The sequence below is a fragment of the Rhinopithecus roxellana genome, chromosome 6 (genome assembly GCF_007565055.1).
Source record: "Rhinopithecus roxellana isolate Shanxi Qingling chromosome 6, ASM756505v1, whole genome shotgun sequence".
NCBI classification, from domain to species: Eukaryota; Metazoa; Chordata; class Mammalia; order Primates; family Cercopithecidae; genus Rhinopithecus; species Rhinopithecus roxellana.
The window spans coordinates 47,036,014-47,055,075 of NC_044554.1; the positions used below are offsets into that span (position 1 = coordinate 47,036,014).

At 47.7% G+C, this 19,062-nt stretch overlaps 2 protein-coding genes across 7 annotated transcripts in view; both read left to right on the forward strand.

Annotated features, from left to right (window-relative positions):
• Positions 1-19,062, forward strand: part of LOC104667537 (protein PMS2CL-like) — a 1,213,215-nt gene that overhangs the window by 146,727 nt on the left and 1,047,426 nt on the right. The window lies entirely within an intron of this gene.
• WIPI2 (WD repeat domain, phosphoinositide interacting 2) overlaps positions 9,541-19,062 on the forward strand; it is a 44,993-nt gene continuing 35,471 nt past the window's right edge. For 3 of the 6 annotated variants that reach the window (XM_010366983.1, XM_010366985.1, XM_010366982.1), the window contains exons 1-2: positions 9,549-9,854; positions 12,461-12,514. In XM_010366983.1, the coding sequence (XP_010365285.1) occupies positions 9,781-9,854; positions 12,461-12,514 (128 nt within the window). In that variant the 5' untranslated portion in view covers positions 9,549-9,780. Of the gene's footprint in view, positions 9,855-12,460; positions 12,515-19,062 lie in introns of all 6 variants that reach the window. The other 3 variants (XM_010366986.1, XM_010366987.1, XM_010366984.1) reach the window with 1 other exon arrangement.

The window sequence follows — 19,062 nt, forward strand, 5'->3', positions numbered from 1 at the left end:
GTGGCATGATCACGGCTCACTGCAGTCTCAACTTCCCAGGATCAAGACATTTTCCCACCTCAGCCTCTCAAGTAGCTGAGACTAGAGCTGTGTACCACCATGGCTGGCTAATTTTCAAAATTGTTTTGTTGAGATGGAGTCCCACTATATTGCCAAGGCTGGTCTCTAACTCCAGAACTCAAGTGATCCTCCCACCTTGGCCTTCCAAAGTGATGGGATTACAGGCGTGAGCCACCACACCTGACCTCTTAACAGTTTTGAAGGCTGTGCAATAGTTCCCAAAAAAGTATTCCTCCTGTCTAACTGAGATTTTGTACCTTTTGGGTTTTTTGTTTTTTGTTTTTTGTTTTTTGAGACAGAGTCTAGCTCTGTCACCCAGGCTGGAGTACAGTGGTGCGATCGCGGCTCACTGCAAGCTCCGCCTCCCAGGTTCATGCCATTCTCCCGCCTCAGCCTCCCGAGTAGCTGGGACTACAGGCACCTGCCACCACGCCCCACTAATTTTTTGTATTTTTAGTAGAGACGGGGTTTCACCGTGTTAGCCAAGATGGTCTCGATCTCCTGACCTCGTGATCCGCCCACCTCGGCCTCCCAAAGTGCTGGGATTACACGCGTGAGCCACCACGCCTGACCTGATTTTGCACCTTTTGACCATCATGACCACATTTCCTCCAACCCTCATCCTATCTTTTTTTTTTTTTTTGAGATGGAGTCTCACTCTGTCACCCAGACTAGAGCACAATCGTGCAATCTCGGCTCACTGCAAGTGAGGAAAGAGAGAGACCCTCTCATACTGTTTTATGTTGTTTTATACTCAGTACCTGTTTTAAGAAAAAACAATGAAGTTAAACCAAAGACAGGCAGCCCGGCGCCAGGCCCGGAACCAGGCCTGGGTCTGCCCGGCCTAAACCCAGTAGTTAAAAATCAACTCATGACTTAGAAACTGATGTCCCTGACATTGTATAGCAGAACATTGTGAAACTCCCTGACCTGTTCTGTTTCTCTCTGACTACCAGTATATGAAACCCCTGTCACGTATCCCCTAGATTGCTTAATCAATCACACCCCTTTCATATGAAATCTTTAGTGTTGTGAGGCCCTTAAAAGGGACAGAAATTGTGCATTCGGGGAGCTCGGATTTTAAGGCAGTAGCTTGCCGATGCTCCCAGCTGAATAAAGCCCTTCCTTCTACAACTTGGTGTCTGAGAGGTTTTGTCTGCGGCTAGTCCTGCTACACAAGCTCCGCCTCCCGGGTGCACGCCATTCTCCTGCCTCAGCCTCCCAAGTAGGTGGTGCTACAGGCGTCAACCACCACACCTGGCTAATTTTTTGGTATTTTCAGTAGAGACAGGGTTTCATCGTGTTAGCCAAGATGGTCTCGATCTCCTGACCTCGAGATCCGCCCACCTCGGCCTCCCAAAGTGCTGGGATTACAGGCGTGATCCACTGTGCCCTGCCTTTTTTTTTTTTTTTTTTTTTTTTTTGAGATGTAGTTTCGCTCTGTTGCCCAGGCTGGAATGCAATGGCATGATCTCAGCTCACTGCAATTTCTGTCTCCCGGGTTCAAGCAATTCTCCTGCCTCAGCCTCCCAAGTAGCTGGGATTACAGGCACAAGCCACCACGCCCAGCTATTTTTTTGTATTTTTAGTAGAGACAGGGTTTTGCCATGTTGGCCAGGCTGGTTTTGAACACCTGACCTTAAGTGGTCCACCCACCTCAGCCTCCCAAAGTGCTGGGATTACAGGCATCAGCCACTGCGCCTGGCTCCCCATTCTATCTTAATAGCATTCTTAGGAAGTGAGATATTCAAGCCCTTCTGTCTTTGTTTTTTTTTTTTTTTTTTTTTTGAGGCGGAGTCTTGCTCTGTCGCCGGGACTGGAGTGCAGTGGCCAGATCTCAGCTCACTGCAAGCTCCGCCTCCCGGGTTCCCGCCATTCTCCTGCCTCAGCCTCCGGAGTAGCTGGGACTACAGGCGCCCGCCACCTCGCCCGGCTAGTTTTTGTATTTTTAGTAGAGATGGGGTTTCACTGTGTTAGCCAGGATGGTCTCGATCTCCTGACCTCGTGATCCACCCGTCTCGGCCTCCCAAAGTGCTGGGATTACAGGCTTGAGCCACCGCGCCCGGCCCTGTCTTTGTTTTTGTTTGAGACGGAGTCTCGCTCTGTTGCCCAGGCTAGAGTGCAGTGGTGTGATGTCAGCTCACAGCAACCTCTGCCTCCCGGGTTCAAGTGATTCTCCTGCCTTAGCATCCTGAGTAGCTGGGATTACAGGCGTTAGTCACCAAGTCCAGCTAATTTTTGTATTTTTCGTAGAGATGGGATTTCACCACGTTAGTCTTGAACTCCTGACATCAGGTGATCCACCCACCTTGGCCTCCCAAAGTGCTGGGATTACAGGCGTGAACCACCACGCCCGGCGGTAGTCCTTCTTTTTAAAGAAACAGATGCTCAGTGAGGTTAGGTGACTGATGTAAAGTCATATACCCCCGGAGAACCAAGCCAGGGTTTGAACCCCAATACACCTGTCTGAGATGAGTGTTCTGCATGTCCAGTCCCTCCCCCACTCATGTACCCTTTCACTGCAGTCCTTTGTTCCCTCCTCCACACCGGCTGTTTATCCCACAAGTTTATTTAAGTGCTGGTCTGTGGGAGGATCGCTCAGCTCCAAAGCTTGCACATAAGGAGACTCCACGCACCTGCAGATGAGGGTTCTACTCTCAGGTTGAAAGCAGAAAGTCTCTTCTCTCTGAGCTAGGCATTGGGCCAGTCACCTGGAGGAATCCCCAAGTGATGATAGAAGCCCTTGAGCATCCTTCCTGCTCTCCATGCCATCGGGAATGTCAGCTGATGTTGTCTCCAGGTGAACCGAGACATGCAGGTGCATTCCTGAGTCACACGCAGGTCACGTCCCTGGCAGAAACACAGCCTGCTCTCCAACAGCGCCCTTCTGGCAGTTTCTCCAATACCACGCAGATGATAGAGCAATGAAACGAAAGCCGGACGAGTGAGCAGCGGCTCTCAGCTCCAGCCCATCCTGGCCACCAGGAAAGGAGGCCCAGGGTTTAGTTCTTGAGGTGAAACCAGCACAATTGTCCCCATGGAACTGATGTTTACGGTTTCTTTGAATAAACGTAGAAATTGATCTTCCCAGTTTTTTTTTTTTTTTTTTAGACAGACTCTCACTCTGTCGCTCAGGCTGGCGTGCAGTGGTGCAGTCTCAGCTCACTGCAAGCTCCACCTCCCGGGTTCAAGCAATTCTCCTGCCTCAGCCTCCTGAGTAGCCAGGATGACAGGCGCCCTCCACTACGCCCGGCTAAGTTTTGCATTTTCAGTAGGGATGGGATTTCACCATGTTGTCCAGGCTGGTATCGAACTCCTGACCTCAGGTGATCCACCTGCCTCGGCCTCCCAAAGTGCTGGGATTATAGGCATGAACCACCGCGCCCAGCCACTCACATCTCTTTTGACTGAGAACTTTACACTAAGGTGAAGAAATTTTGACAATGGGCTTATGCCTTTGCGATTCACCATGTACCCTATCACCTAAATGGACGGTAGAGTGGCCTACAGAAGGCTACTGAAGCAAGCCTATGAAAGTCAGTTGTGACTCCAGCTAAGAGACCACACTGTGTAAGACTGGGCTGTTATTCAACAATATGCAGTACATGCCTACAAACCAAGAGTGGAAGTGGTAGTGTATCCTTGCATATATTTTATTTTATTTATTTATTTATTTTTTTTTTTTTGAGATGGAGTCTCACTCTGTCACCCAGGCTGGAGTGCAGTGACACCATCTTGGCTCACTGCAAGCTCCACCTCCCAGGTTCACGCCATTCTCCTGCCTCAGCCTCCCGAGTAGCTGGGACTACAGGCGCCCGCCACCACGCCTGGCTAATTTTTTGTATTTTTAGTAGAGACGGGATTTCACCGTGTTAGTCAGGATGGTCTCGATCTGCTGACCTCGTGATCCGCCCGCCTCGGCCTCCCAAAGTGCTGGGATTACAGGTGTGAGCCACCGCGCCCGGCCCGCTTGCAGATAACATCTAATAACTCACTTAAGGAACTTTTGTTTTCAGCTACACAACTTGGGGATCACTGGAGTTTGAGATCCTAAAACACAAGGAATTCCCTTTTTTTTTTTTGAGACACAGTTTCGCTCTCGTTGCCCAGGCTAGAGTTCAATGGTGTGATCTCGGCTTACTGCAATGTGTGCCTCCTGGGTTCAAGCGATTCTTCTGCCTCAGGCTCCTGAGTAGCTGGGATTACAGGCAGGTGCCACCACGCCTGGCTAATTTTGTATTTTTAGTAGAGACAGGGTTTCTCCATGTTGGTCAGGCTGGTCTCGAACTCACAACCTCAGGTGATCCACCCCTCCCCCCCCAACTTCCCCAAAGTGCTGGGATTACAGGCATAAACCACCGCACTCAGGCCATGGAATTCCCTGTTTTATCCCAGTGAACAGAGTTGTGGTACTGGTCCATTGGAAACTGAGTCTACTTCGTGATCATTTTTGGATCTTCATTCAGTGAACCAATAGAGAGAGAAGGAGTTACTACTCCAGCTGGGATTGTAGATTGTTATGAACAAGGGAAAGCTGGGTTGCAGCTCAGAATGAGATCGAGGAGAACTATGTCTAGAACCGCGAGGATCCACTCAGGCACCTCTTTATATATCTTCATTCACTAATAACCACGGCGGGTGAGAGATGACTATACATTGGTAAGTTTAAAAAGGCAGACTTTTTTTTTTTTTTTTTTTTTGAGATACAGTCTCACTCTGTCACCCAGGCTGGAGTGCAGTGGTGCAATCTCGGCTCACCACAACCTCCACGTCCTGGGTTCAAGCGATTCTCCTGCCTCAGCCTTCCAAGTAACTGGGACCACAGGCGCATGCCATCACGCCCAGCTATTTTTTTGTATTTTTAGTAGAGACAGGGTTTCACCCTGTTAACCAGGATGGTCTCGATCTCCTGACCTCGTGATCCGCCCTCATCAGCCCCTCAAAGTGCTGGGAAAGTATGAAAGTACATTACCAAGCCAGGCGTGGTGGCTCACGCCTGTAATCTCAACATTTCGGGAGGCCGAAGTGGGCGGATCACCTGAGATTGGGAGTTCAAGGCTAGACTGACCAACATGGAGAAACCTTGTCTCTACTAAAAATACAAAATTAGCTGGGCAAGGTGGTGCATGCCTGTAATCCCAGCTACTTGGGAGGCTGAGGCAGGAGAATCGTTTGAACCCGGGAGGTGGAGGTTGCGGTGAGCTGAGGTCACGCCACTGCACTCCAGCCTGGGTAACAAGAGGGAAACTCCAACTCAAAAAAAAAAAAAGAAAAGAAAAGAAAGAAAGAAAAGGAAAGAAAGTATGAAAGTACATTGCCAGGGAGCAACGGCTCGAATCAGCAGAAGAGGAGATGACCATAAGGAAACGAAGGCTTGCTGGAGATTTTTTTTTTTCTTTCTTTCTTTCTTTTGAGATGGAGTCTTGCTCTGTCGCCCAGGCTAGAGTGCAGTGGCATGATCTCAGCTCGCTGCAACCTCTACATCCAGAGTTCAAGTGATTCTCCTGCCTCAGCCTCCCGAGTAGTTGGGACTACAGGCACATGCCACCATGCCCAGCTAATTTTTGTATTTTTAGTAGAGACAAGGTTTCACCATGTTGGCAAGGATAGTCTTGATCTCTTGACATTGTGATCCACCCGCCTCGGTCTGCCAAAGTGCTGGGATTACAGGCATGAGCCACCACGCCTGGCCTGGCTGACTTTTTTCACTCAGTATTATGTCAGTGCGATTCATCCAGGTCATGTATGTCCTTTCCATTGCTGTATTCTTTTGGATGAATAGACCATAATCTATTTACTTATTTCACTCGAGGTGGATGTTCGGTTATTTCTGGTTTTGAATTATTATGAATACAGTAGCTATGAACATTCTTATTTATGTCTTTTGGTGAAAATATGCACTAATTCTACTATATATGCACCTAGAAATGCATATACAGTGCATTTGGCTGAGTCATAAGGTATATATATGTTTAATTTTAGTAGATAGGCCGTGCGCGGTGGCCTGAGGTCAGGAATTCGAGACCAGCCTGGCCAACAAGGTGAAACCCCGTCTCTACGAAAAATACCAAAATTAGCCGGGCGTGGTGGTGGGTGCCTATAATCCCAGCTACTTGGGCAGCTGAGACAGGAGAATCGCTGGAACCTGGGAAGTGGAGGCTGAGGTTGCAGTGAGCCGAGATCGTGCCACTGCACCACAGCCTGGGCGACAAGAGCAAAACTCTATTAAAAAAAAAAAAAAAAGCCGGGAGCGGTGGCTCAAGCCTGTAATCCCAGCACTTTGGGAGGCCGAGACGGGTGGATCACGAAGTCAGGAGATCGAAACCATCCTGGCTAACACGGTGAAACCCCGTCTCTACTTAAAAAATACAAAAAACTAGCCAGGCAAGGTGGCGGGCGCCTGTAGTCCCAGCTACTCGGGAGGCTGAGGCAAGAGAATGGCGGGAACCCGGGAGGCAGAGCTTGCAGTGAGCTGAGACCCGGCCACTGCACTCCAGCCTGGGTGACAGAGCCAGACTCCGTCTCAAAAAAAAAAAAAAACCTTTAGTAGATAGTGCCCAAGTTTTCCAAAGCGGTTGAAACAATTTAGACTTTCGTCTTGCAGTGAGCCGAGATCGCGCCACTGCACTCCAGCCTGGGCAACACAGCGAGACGCTGTGTCAAATAAATAAATAAATAAGTAGACTTTCATCCCCAGGGTATGAGAGTCCCAATTGCACTCTATGGTCATCCACACTTGGGATTGTCAGTTGCTTTACTTTTAGCCAATTTGCTGGATGCTTAGTAATATCTCATTTGCCTTTAATTTGCATTTTCTTTTTCTTTTTTTTTTTTTTTTTTTGAGATGGAGTCTCGCTCTGTCACCCAGGCTGGAGTGCAGTGGCACGATCACGGCTAACTACAACCTCCACCTCCCAGGTTCAAGCGATTCTCCTTCCTCAGCCTCCCGAGTAGCTAGGACTACAGGTGCCCACCACCACACCTGGCTAATTTTTGCATTTTTAGTAGAGACGGGGTTTCACCGTGTTGGCCAGGATGGTCTCGAACTCCTGACCTCAGATGATCCACCCACCTCGGCCTCCCAAAGTGCTGGGATTACAAGCATAAGCCACCACGCCCAGGTTTAATTTGCATCTTCTTAATGAGTATTAATGATCACCACCTTTTCAGATGCTCATTAACCATTCTGATATCCTCTTTTGTGATGTGCCTGTGTTCAAGTATTCTACCTAGTTAAAAAAAAAAAAAAAAGAGAGAGAGCTGTCTATATGTTTCCTATTGATGTGCAGAAGTTCTGGGTGTAATTCCTTTGTCAAAAATATATATTGCAGGCTGGGCGTGGTGGCTCACGCCTGTAATCCCAGCACTTTGGGAGGCCAAGGCAGGCAGATCATGAGATTAGGAGATCGAGACCATCCGGGCCAAAATGGTGAAACTGCGTCTCTACTAAAATACAAAAAACTAGCCTGGCGTGGTGGCGCATGCCTGTAGTCCCAGCTACCAGGGAGGCTGAGGCAGGGGAATTGCTTGAACCCGGGAGGTAGAGGTTGCAGTGAGCCGAGATTGCGTCGCTGCACTCCAGCCTGGCAACAGAGCAAGACTCCGTCTCAAAAAAAAAAAAAAAAAAAAAAAAAAAAAAATATATATATATATATATATATATATATGAGACAAATATATGTATCCCTAAGGCTTGCCTTTTCTTCCTCTCTTAACGGTCTCTTGAAAACAGCCCATTCTTCTCAATGTTGATGAAGGCCAATCTCTCATTTTGTGGTTACTACTACTTTTTTTTTTTTTTTTTGAGACAGAGTCTCGCTCTGTCATCCAAGCTGGAGTGCAGTGGCGCGATCTCAGCTCACTACAACCTTCACCTCCTGGGTTCACGCCATTCTCCTGCCTCAACCTCTCGAGTAGTTGGGACCACAGGCGTCTTGCCACCACGCCCGGCTAATGTTTTGTATTTTTAGCAGAGATGGGGTTTCACGGTGTCAGCCAGGATGGTCTTGATCTCCTGACCTCGTGATCCGCCCGCCTCTGCCTCCCAGCATGCTGGGATTATAGGGGTGACCCACGGCGCCTGGCCTGTGGTTACTACTTTTTAAAGAACTTGTTTTGGTTTGAGATAGGATCTTGCTCTGTCACCCAGGCTGAAGTGTAGTGGCGCAGTCATAGCTCACTGCGGGCTTAAACTCCCAGGCTCAAGCCATCCTCCTGCCTTAGCCTCTGAAGGAGCTGGGACTACACGCACACACCACCATGCCCGGCTAATTTTTGTATTTTTGTACGGACCGGGTTTCCCCACGTTGCCTACTCTGGTTTCAGACTCCGGGACTCAAGCAATCTGCTTGCCTCAGCCTCCCAAACTGTTGGGATTAAAGGCATGAGCCAACACACCCGCCTTAAAGTACCTGTTTAGACCACTTTGTTTATCCCAAAATCATGAAGGCATTCTCTTGTTTCCTTCTAGAAATTCTATTGTTTTTACCTCTCACATCTCAGTTTCCAGTCTCAGATCTAGTGCTTGGCAAATAATTATTTCTGAGCCTTGATTTGCAAATCTGTAAAATAAAGACGTACTATTCTCTACGTAGGATTGTAATAGGCATCAAATAAGATAATGTGGCCGGGCACAGTGGCTCACATTTGTAATCCCAGGGCTTTGGTAGGCCGAGGTGGGAGCATCACTTGAGGCCAGGAGTTCGAGACCAGCCTAGGCAACATAGTAAGACCCCCCCCCCCGCCCCTCCCCCTATCTCTACAAAAAATTTAAAAGTTATCAGGGTGCGGAAGCATGTGCTTGTGGTCCCAGCTACTTGGGAGGCTGAGGTGAGAGGATCGCTTGAGCCTGTGAGTTTGAGGCTGCAGTGAGTTGTGATTGAGCCTCTGCACTCCAGGCTGGGCAACAGAGCGAGACTTTGTCTTTAAAAATAATAAAATGATAAGGTAATGCGCAGAAGCATTCAGCACAGTGATTGGCACATGGAGGGCCCATTGAGGTTTTTTTTTTTCTAAGAGACAGAGTCTCGCTGTATCGCCCAGGTTGGATGGAGTGCAGTGACACGAACACGGCTCACTGCAATCTCCGCCTCCTGGGTTCAAGCGATTATCTTTCCTCAGCCTCCCGAGTAGCTGGGATTACAGGCTTGCACCACCAAGCCCGGCTAATTTTTCTTGTATTTTTAGTAGAGATGGGGTTTCACCATTTTGGCCAGGCTGCTCTCGAACTTCTGATCTTAGGTGATCCGCCCGCCTCGGCCTCCCAAAATGCTGGGATTACAGGTGTGAGCCACCGTGCCCGGCCATTGAGTATTATTAAGAGGAGGATACGCAGAAAACACTCCCGCCCGCTCTGTCCCATGCGCACGCGCGGCCGCGGCGCGCCCTCAGCCGGACCCCGCGGGCCCCGACGCGTCCCTACGCGTGCGTGATCCACCGGAACCCAAGCCTAGGCAGGAGGTGAGGGGGCGGGGCCTCCGCAGTGCGACTGCGCCGCACGAGGCCGTGCGTCGCGGGGGCGGGGCCGCGCAGACGCACCGGGCGCCCCGGCTCCGGAGCATAAACAAGAGCGGGGACGTGATGAGGCGGCGGTTGATCCCAGGGCGGCGAGTGGCGGCGACCCAGGCGGCTAGCGGGGCCCGGCGCCGACCCTGAGTGCAGCGTGACTCGCCCTCGCACGCGCGCCCTCCCCGGCCGGGCCCACTCGCCGCGCGCCCAGCCATGAACCTGGCGAGCCAGAGCGGGGAGGCCGGCGCCGGCCAGCTGCTCTTCGCCAACTTCAACCAGGACATCACGTAAGGCGGGGGTCGGGGGTCTGGGTCGGACCCGGGCTAGGGGGAGGGCCTCGCTGCCAAGCTCGGCGGGGTCGCAGGCTCGGCCTGCCTGCGGGCCAAAACGGGCAGAGGCGTCCCCAGGGGCGGGCCCGGGGCGCGCAGGGAGACCGCCCTCCAGGGAGACCCTCGGGCCCTGGCCTGGAGCTGCGGCTCCGGAGCGGGAGAGGTGGTGGAGAGGGGGCCTGCTTTCACCGTCTTGCGGGGAGGTCCCCTGGCTTCAGACATCACTACTTCTCGGAAAGTTGGGGCCGAACTTTGCGGCTTGACTTGTCTTGGCCGCCTGTGGAGCGCTGGGAGTGGGTCGCTTCCTCTCCTCTTCTCTCCTCTGCCGGCTTCTTGCTCAGCGTCTCCCACTCACTCTCCTTTGAATCAGGCCCTTCTCCTTGTCTCTTCATCGTCTTAAGGCTCCTTCTCTTTCTCTTGATTTTCATTTCTTCGTTTCTCACTGTTTTTTGTTTTTTTTTTTTCTTTGTTTTTGTTTTTTGGGGTTTGTTTTGTTTTGAGACGGAGTCTTGCTCTGTTGCCCAGGCTGGAGTGCAGTGGTGCGATCACAGCTCACTGCAAGCAGCTCCGTCTCCTGGGTTCAGGCGATTCTCCTGCCTCAGCTTCCCGAGTAGCTGAGACTACAGGCACGCGCCACTGTGCCCAGCTAACTTTTTTGTATTTGTAGCAGAGACAGGGTTTCACCATGTTGGTCAGGCTGGTCTGGAATTCCTGACCTCAAGTGATTCGCCCACCTCAGCCTCCCGAAGTGCTGGGATTGCAGGTGTCAGCCGCCGTGCCCGGCCCTCATTGTTCTTTTTGGGAGGTAACTTTGATGTCTTCTCCAGCAAGTAACAAACATTAATAACCTTGGCATCTGACCTAACTGGGGAGAAACCGAGCCAAGAGAGGCGTTACAGACCAGTACCCCAGGAGTCTCAGAGCTCCAGGGGGCGGGTCATCCTCTGGGCAAGAGAAGGCCTTAAGGCCAGCCCATGCAGCCCATGCTTTCGGAACGCTGTTTGTCCACACTGATACGGGTTGGATGCTGCCTGGGAGTAGGACTTGTGGGGATAGTTAATAGATGAGCGAGCTTTCTGGAGAGAGAAGGATGAGTTATGGGGTTGGCAGGGAGGAGAGCCATCTTGGAAGTGAGTAACAGGAAGTGAGGAAAGAGGAGGAGGGGTGGGTCATTTGGCATCTTACTAAGTCATTGGTTGAGTTGTTACTAGCTGAGTGGAATTAAAGCAGAAAAAGAGATTCTTTAGGAAATTAAAAGTGAACTGTAGAATGGCCAACACCCAGTGAGTGGTGTACAGCAGGTGCTCAATAGCACCTCCCCAAAGCTGTGAAGACAGTCACACGGTGGGACTGCATTGAGAGTTGGAAGGGGCAAATCACCTCATCCAACTAGAGATGAGGAAATCCTTCCGAAAGGCTCCAAGCTGACCTGGGTCTTCGAATTGGTTAATAGTGGAGTGGGGGCAGGAGTAGAATCTAGCCTCCTGAGTTCTCTTCCAGTGTTCTTTCTGCTCTGCCATGCTGTTTTTTTTCTATTCACGGAGTAGAATTCTGAAGACAGTGAATTTAGAAATAATAACATAACAACGTATAAAGATTAAAATTCCCAAGTACTGTAGTGTTCTGTGTGACCAAAAGCCAGAACAACAAACAATTCAGACAACCTGTTGCAGTTGAAGTGGAACAGACTATCTTAATCCAGATAGGGAAAACGACATCACAAACCAATTCTAATTTGGCTTTTAAGCCCAAGTCCGCAGTATTTGGAGACCAGTAAGAAATGGTAGTAGTTAGAGGGGTTTATGCCATGTATAAATTAGAGAGTTTCCAAAACATTGTCGGCCACTCTTTCAGTTTTTCACTAATTATTTCTATCAGAATGAAATCAAATATAGAAAAGCATTCTCTTTTGCTGTTACTTCAGCTCGACTGCCATGTTCCCTGTTTCACAGGAGAGTGTCACTCTGGCCTGAAATAGGACATTTTCACACTTACCCACTTCTCCATGCTCCCTGAAGTTATTACAGTTCAAGAAATTTCTGTTACTTTGGGATTTCATAACTTTGACTTGCCAGAGAGACCTTGATGTAGTGTAAACCTAAATTGGAATGAATAGTAAGCTAGGATTATACTAGAAGTTGACTGGGCTAAAATGACTGTAATTTGTTTTAAATCTACACTTGCAAGAAATAGAAGTTCCTGGAGAGAGCTTTTATGGCTTATACCTTTTCCTTCTTAATCTCCAGAATTTATTGAGGAACACAATTTTTAGCAAGAGAAAGAACGTCCGTCTAGAAGTCACATTTACTGTATTGAGTGAGAAACTTTGGAAGCCAGTTCACTTCCTAGAATATATATATGTTATAGGGTCATTTCCTTTCTTTTGTCTTTTAAATTCTTTTTGTATTCGTTACATACCAAACTATAACTATCCTGCCTTTCTTCTTGTACTGGTAATATGATTTCCAATGTCGTACTTTTTCATGATTCTTGTCCTAAAAGTGTGCATAAGTTTTATTTGTTTTTTACCATCTGTTTTTGTTTTGTTTTGTTTTTTTACCTAGAGAAGTGAAAAGGGCATCAAGAGCAGCTGGTCTTGGCCGTCGCGCTGTTGTCTGGTTAGTTCCAACCCTGGTTTCTGAAAGTATCACCTCGGAAGGCTTATGTTAGAGGACTTTTTGGCTTTTTGAAATTGAAGTGAACCAGTTAATAAGTGGCAGAGGATCACTTGAATCTGAAATGGAAATACCAAGGACTGCATTTTTCCAGTGGACACCACAGGGACTTGACTTTCCAAGTCTTGTGTTTGTAGAATGGATGTTATGAAGTGTCTGGAGACAGTAGGAGAAACCTGTTGTTTTCTTCCACCATGTCTCTTCTAGGTTATGCTCATTGTCCTGGGAAGGTACTGCTCTGTTCTCTTGGTTCATCTGTAAATCAAGGGTTTTTGTTTTTCAGATGGAGTCTCGCTGTTGCACCGTTGGAAGTGCAGTGGCACAATTATAATGATCATAGCTCACTACAACTTTGATTTCCTGGGCTCAAGCGGTCCTCCTGCCTCAGCCTCCCGAGAAACCGGGACTACAGGCATGAGCCCCACACCTGGCTAATTCTTTTTTTTTTTTTTATAGTTTTTGTAGGCACAGGGTCTTGTTGTGTTGACCAGGCTGGTCTTGAGCTCCTGGCCTCAAGCGATCTTCCTGCCTCGGCCTCCAAAGTATTGGGATTACAGGCATGAGCCATTGTTCCCGGCCTGAAGATGGTTTTTAAGATCCTTCACCCTTAAAGTTTTAAGTCATTCTGCCTGCTATGCAAAGGATATGTTTGAGGAGGGCAGGGGGTGACTTAGGAAGATATTGTCCAACAGCAGTGACCGGTGGGAAGGAGACTGACTTGCTGTCAGGACTTGTGTGACCCACAGGATATGCGTCCTGCAGCCAAGGGAGAACTTAAGATGTCACTCAGTTTCTGGCTTGGGTTCTGGGTAAATGTGATAATATCGTGGTGAAGAAGCCGAGGAGGAAAGAGCTCTACTTGGGATACTGATGAGTTGGAAAGGCCACAGGGATATGGAGGTGGAGGATGTGAGGTGGAGCGGGGATGGGGGTGGGCTATCCATAGCCCTAAAAGAGACGGCACCAGAGCCTACCAGGTCTGGCCTGGCAGCTACAGTTGAGTTAGCTTTTGGTTTACAGTGTCGGGCTGTATCCACCTAAGCTCGCAATCAAGTACGGCCTCTCCGCAAAGAGGATGAAGAAGGAGAGTCTTTATGGACTGACAATTAGGGACGGGGGAGAAAAGGAAGAAAAGCAAAAAATCTGACTCACATCTTCATTTTTGAGTGGCAGTCACTGTCTTTTTGATGTTGAATGTTCAAGTTTCAATTCATTGACAGAGACTTTCAGTTAAAAATGATGGATCAAACATAAGCATTTATTTTGGTTCCATCCTCAGACCCTAATAAAATGTTAATCAGTAAAATGCCAAAAAGATATATTTTCTAATTTTAAACATTTCTTAATTTTTTATTTTAGTAGAGATGGGGTTTTACTTTGTTGCCCCGACTGGTCTCAAACTCCTGGCTTCAAGTGATCCTCCTGCCTGGGTAGCTGAGATTTCAGATGCAAGCCACCACCGTTGGCCTCAAAAAGATATTTTAGAAGGCTTAAACTCATAGGATAGAAAGAATGAGAAAGGTGATATTAGCAAATTTGGAAGCTAGCAAGTGGTAAAGGAAGTGGGATCTAAAATTGCTAGTGAAGAAAGCAGAGAACCAACCTAGTTTAAAGTGCAGAATCCCCGACAGGCTCAGGAATGGGCAGTCCAGGGCTCCAGAGGCGGAGTTGTGGGGGTGTGAAATGAGGAGGATGGGTTCAAGTGTGTTTAAAATGCAGTGACTCTGTCCTTCCCTGGCAAAGGACAGGCCTGGTCTCTGGGGAGGGTAGAGCGGGGTCTCTGGGTTTGGGCACCAGGCGCAGTTGAAGGTGGGAGATAGTGGCAAAATGGGGGATTGAACCAATACATATTTTTGTGGTTATGATTTGCTAGTTTTCCCCTTTGTCAATGAAAGAGCCCACTGATGGGGACAGGCACAGTGACTCACGCCTGTAATCCCGGCACTTTGCAAGGCCGAGGTGGGAAGATCCCTTGAGTTCAGGAGTTAAAGACCAGGTTGGGCAACACGGGGAGACCTCAACTCTACACAAAACACAAAAATCAGCCAGGTGTGGTGGCATGCGCCTGTGGTCCCAGCTACTCGGGAGGCTGAGATGGGAGGATCCCTTGAGCCCAGGAGGTTGGGGCTGCAGTAAGGCGAGATCGCACCACTACGCTCCAGCCTGGGTGGCAGAGTGAGACCCTGTCTCAGAAAAAAAAAAAAAAAAAAACCCAGTCTGTTGACTTAACAATAAATAAATAAACACTTTTTAGCAATAAGACTGTGTATTAGGGAAAAATCTCATACTTACCTGTTACTCTGCCTCTCCCATTAATATGTCTGCCATTTTATGGTCAGGTCAGTTTTGAAATTGTTTAAAGCAAAATCTCCAAAGAGGTGTAGAACTTGATTGTTGATGTTGAGACGAAAATTTCAATCGCATTTATATTTAATACCATTCTTTAAAAATACTCATCTAGGCTGGGTGCAGTGGTCACGCCTGTAATCCCAGCACTTTGGAAACCCAAGGCAGGTGGATCATGGGGTCAGGAGTTTGAGACCAGCCTGGCCAAGATGGTGAAACCCCGTCTCTACTAAAAATACAAAAATTAGCCGGGTGCGATGGTGGGCGCCTGTAATCCCAGCTGCTCGGGAGGCTAAGGCAGGAGAATCACTTGAATCGGAGGCAGAGGTTGCAGTGAGTTGAGATAGTGCCACTGCACTCTAGCCTGGGTGACAGAGCAAGACCATCTCAAAAAAAAAAAAAAAAAAACTTTTGCCGGGCATGGTGGCTTACATCTGTAATCCCAGCATTTTGGGAGGCTGAGGCAGGTGGATCACCTGAGGTCAGGAGTTCGAGACCAGCCTGACCAACATGGTGAAACCCCCATCTCTACTAAATACAAAAAATTAGCTGGACATGGTGGTGCATGCCTCTAATCTCAGCTACCTAGGAGGCTGAGGCAGGCGAATCGCTTGAACCCAGGAGGTGGAGGTTCCAATGAGCTGAGATTGTACCACTGCACTCCAGCCTGGATGACAGAGCGAAACTCCATCTAAAAAAAAAAAAAAAAAACCTTATCTTTACAATAAAGTGTCCTCATACTGTGGTATATATACATCTCAAAAAATATTTGGAATATTTTTGTTTCCCTTTCTTAACTGACTGGAATGCACAGTTCTATAAACCGTGGGGTATTTAATATCCTACATCAGCTGAGGTATTTAATATCCTACATCAGCTTCCAAATATCTGAACTGGATTGGCAGAGTCCAGTTTTAACAAATTACGTGTGTAGGGAGCACAGCAGAGAACTGGGATATCTAACCCAAGGATCAGGGACTAAGGCGTTAATTTTGCCCGTGGGAGAAGCCTCCCCCCCCCTCCCCCCGCAAGCTCATTTTATACATAATGCTAATAAGCTTGGTGATTTGGTTTCCAAGTCACCAAGAAATTAGGAAGGACAGGGGCTGTTAATGATAGTAGGATGGTCACGAGGAAAAATGACAACTGTTGGCAAAACAAGAGAGAGAAAAATACTTTTATAAACTCAGTGTTGCAGGCCAGGCGTGGTGGCTCACTCCTATAATCCCAGCACTTTGGGAGGCCAAGGCAGGTGGATCACCTGAGGTCAGGAGTTCAAGACCAGCTGGCCAACATGGTGAAACTCCATCTCTACTAAAAATACAAAAATCAGTCGAGCATGGTAGCAGGTGCCTGTAATCCCAGCTACTTAGGAGACTGAGTCAGGAGAATTGACTGAACCCGGGAGGCAGAAGTTTCAGTGAGCTGAGATCGCACCACTGCACTCCAGCCTGGGTGACAGAGCGAGACTCCATCTCAAATACATAAAAAATAAAATAAAATAAATAAACTCAACACTACAGTCTGGCTGTTTGATATGGGGTACACCAAACCCTCAACTCAAAAGAACTTGTCATCCCTTGTTTTAAGGGTCATTCTTTGTTTTAAGGACACAGGAAAGTATACAATTTAAGAACAATTTGGTTTTTTAATCAGAAATTAGGAGTGGGGGAGTCATGCTTGAAATAGCAACCCTTAGTTATCTGGAAAATATTTTCCTGAACATCAGTTTTCCAAAAGTTCTGGGTTGCTGAGATTTTGTTTTATATTTAGCCTGGGGATATTACTGTATTCTTCTTGGTTCTTTTATTAATTTTCAAAATATTTACAGGTAATAATACCTAATTATTTCATCGATATAACAATTGATATAGCTAATTCAGTATAGTAAAGAAGCAAAAAAATTTTGGGAAGAAAAATTATATGAGCTGGTAGAGTTTTGTTTCTGTTCTGTTTATACTTCTAAGATGAATCAATGTGATTTTACAGATTGATACTGATTATAGTAACTCCCGTCTTGGAATACATTTCTTCCACATATATGTGGAAGAGTAGTTGGTAATCTCAAGTTTGTAATAAATGACATGATCATTAAAATAGCCCTGATCCTGTCTTGGGGTACAAATACTCTGTGTAAAATGTCCCCTTTCCCTGTTTCAGCCTTCTGTTTTACCTACTCATTTTCATGTTCTCCCAGATGTTGAAAGTGATCCTGGTATCTGATTCCTCCATACCCCAGTGCTTCCTGCTCATTCGCTCATCTTTCTTTTGCTTGCTGGACTTGCTTCTTGTTTTGCTTTCTTTGGTCAGCTGGCTTCTGGAGAGGCACTTTTTTGATGAGGCAACCCCTTCTGTGGTGTCCCCGAGGCCCCTGCTGGGAGGGGCTGCTGAGCTGTGGGCTCCTTGAGCCTCCTTGCAGAAGCGATGGTGTTGGGTGAAGAATATGGAATCATAAACGCAAGGCCATCAAACCAGTCCTCTGCTTTTTCCTTGTAAGCCAACGATGGGGCCTTTGATTCTAGACTCTAAGGTAGCTTTTGAGTCTGTTTTGTTTCCAGCCCACTGCTCAGCCATGGCACAGCGTACGGGATGGAGTCATGGGTGTTAAAGGCCTGCAGAAGCGCAGAGAGATGCCTGCGTCCACCTCGATTGTAAATACCTTTGTTTAAAATTTAGAAAATTAGGCCAGGTGCAGTGGCTCACGCCTGTAATCCCAGCACTTTGGGAGGCCGAGGTGGGCAGATCACGAGGTCAGGAGATCGAGACCATCCTGGCTAACATGGTGAAACCCCGTCTCCACTAAAAATACAAAAAAAAAAATTAGCCGGGCGTGGTAGTGGGCACCTGTAGTCCCAGCTACTCGGGAGGCTGAGACAGGAGAATGGCGTGAACCCGGGAGGCGGAGCTTGCAGTGAGCCGAGATTGCACCACTGCACTCCTGCCTGGGCGACAGAGCGAGACTCCATCTCAAAAAAAAAAAAAAAATTTTAGAAAATTGGCTTACTTAACTTTTTTTTTTTTTTTTTTTTTTTTTTTTTGATGGAGTCTCGCCCTGTCACCCAGGCTGAAGTGCAGTAGCGCAATCTCTAATCACTGCAGCCACCTCCTCCCAGGTTCAAGCAATTCTCCTGCCTCAGCCTCCCAAGTAGCTGGGCTTATAGGTGCCTACCACCATGCCTGACTGATTTTTGTAGAGACAGGGTTTCGCCATGTTGGCCAGGCTGGTCTCGAATTCCTGACCTCAAGTAATCTGCCCCCTCCACCTCCCAAAGTGCTGGGATTACAGGCATGAGCCACCGCACCTGACCAACTTGCTTAACTCTCATCCTCTGACGTATACTGTGTGTCTATATCATACCACTTGGGAAACCCCAGTATGTTTCGAGGGAAACAGTAAGGCTGATTACTTGTGCTGATATCCCAAACTTATATTTAAAGTTGTATAGAGTTTAGTTTTTGGTATTTTTATTTTAATTTTCCCTCCACTTTATTAAAGTATAATTAAAATTGTATCTGTTTAAGGTATACAGTGTGATGTTTATATACACATGCCTTTTGAAGTGATCACCACAGTCAAGTTAATTAACATATCTATCACCTCAAATAGTTACGTTTTTATGATAAGCGCACTTAAGATCTACTGTCTCAGCATATTTCAAGTACAGGATACGGTATTATCAACTACAGTTACTATGCTGTATGTTAGATCTCCAGAAAAAGTTTCTTGGTTTCTTTTCTTGAGACAGTATCTCGCTCCGTCTCCCAGGCTGGAGTGCAGTAGCAGGATCAGTCTTAGCTCACTGCAGCCTCAACCTCCAGGCCTGGGCTCAAGCAGTCCTCCCACCTCAGCCTCCCGAGTAGCTGCCTGGGACTACAAGGGCACCACCATGCCTAGCTAATTGTTTTGTTTTTATTGTTATTTTTGTAGAGATGGAGTCTCAGTATTTTGCCCAGGCTAATCTTGAACTCCTGGGCTCAAGCAGTCCACCTGCCTCGGCCTCCCAAAGTGTTGGGATTACAGGCGTGAGCCACCACATCCAGCCTCAGAAAAGTTTTATAGGATTTAAGTAATAATATTGTCTGTATTTTATTGACCTTGTGGCATCTTCCTGTGCCAAGCACTTGATACAAACAGAATGAAGTGA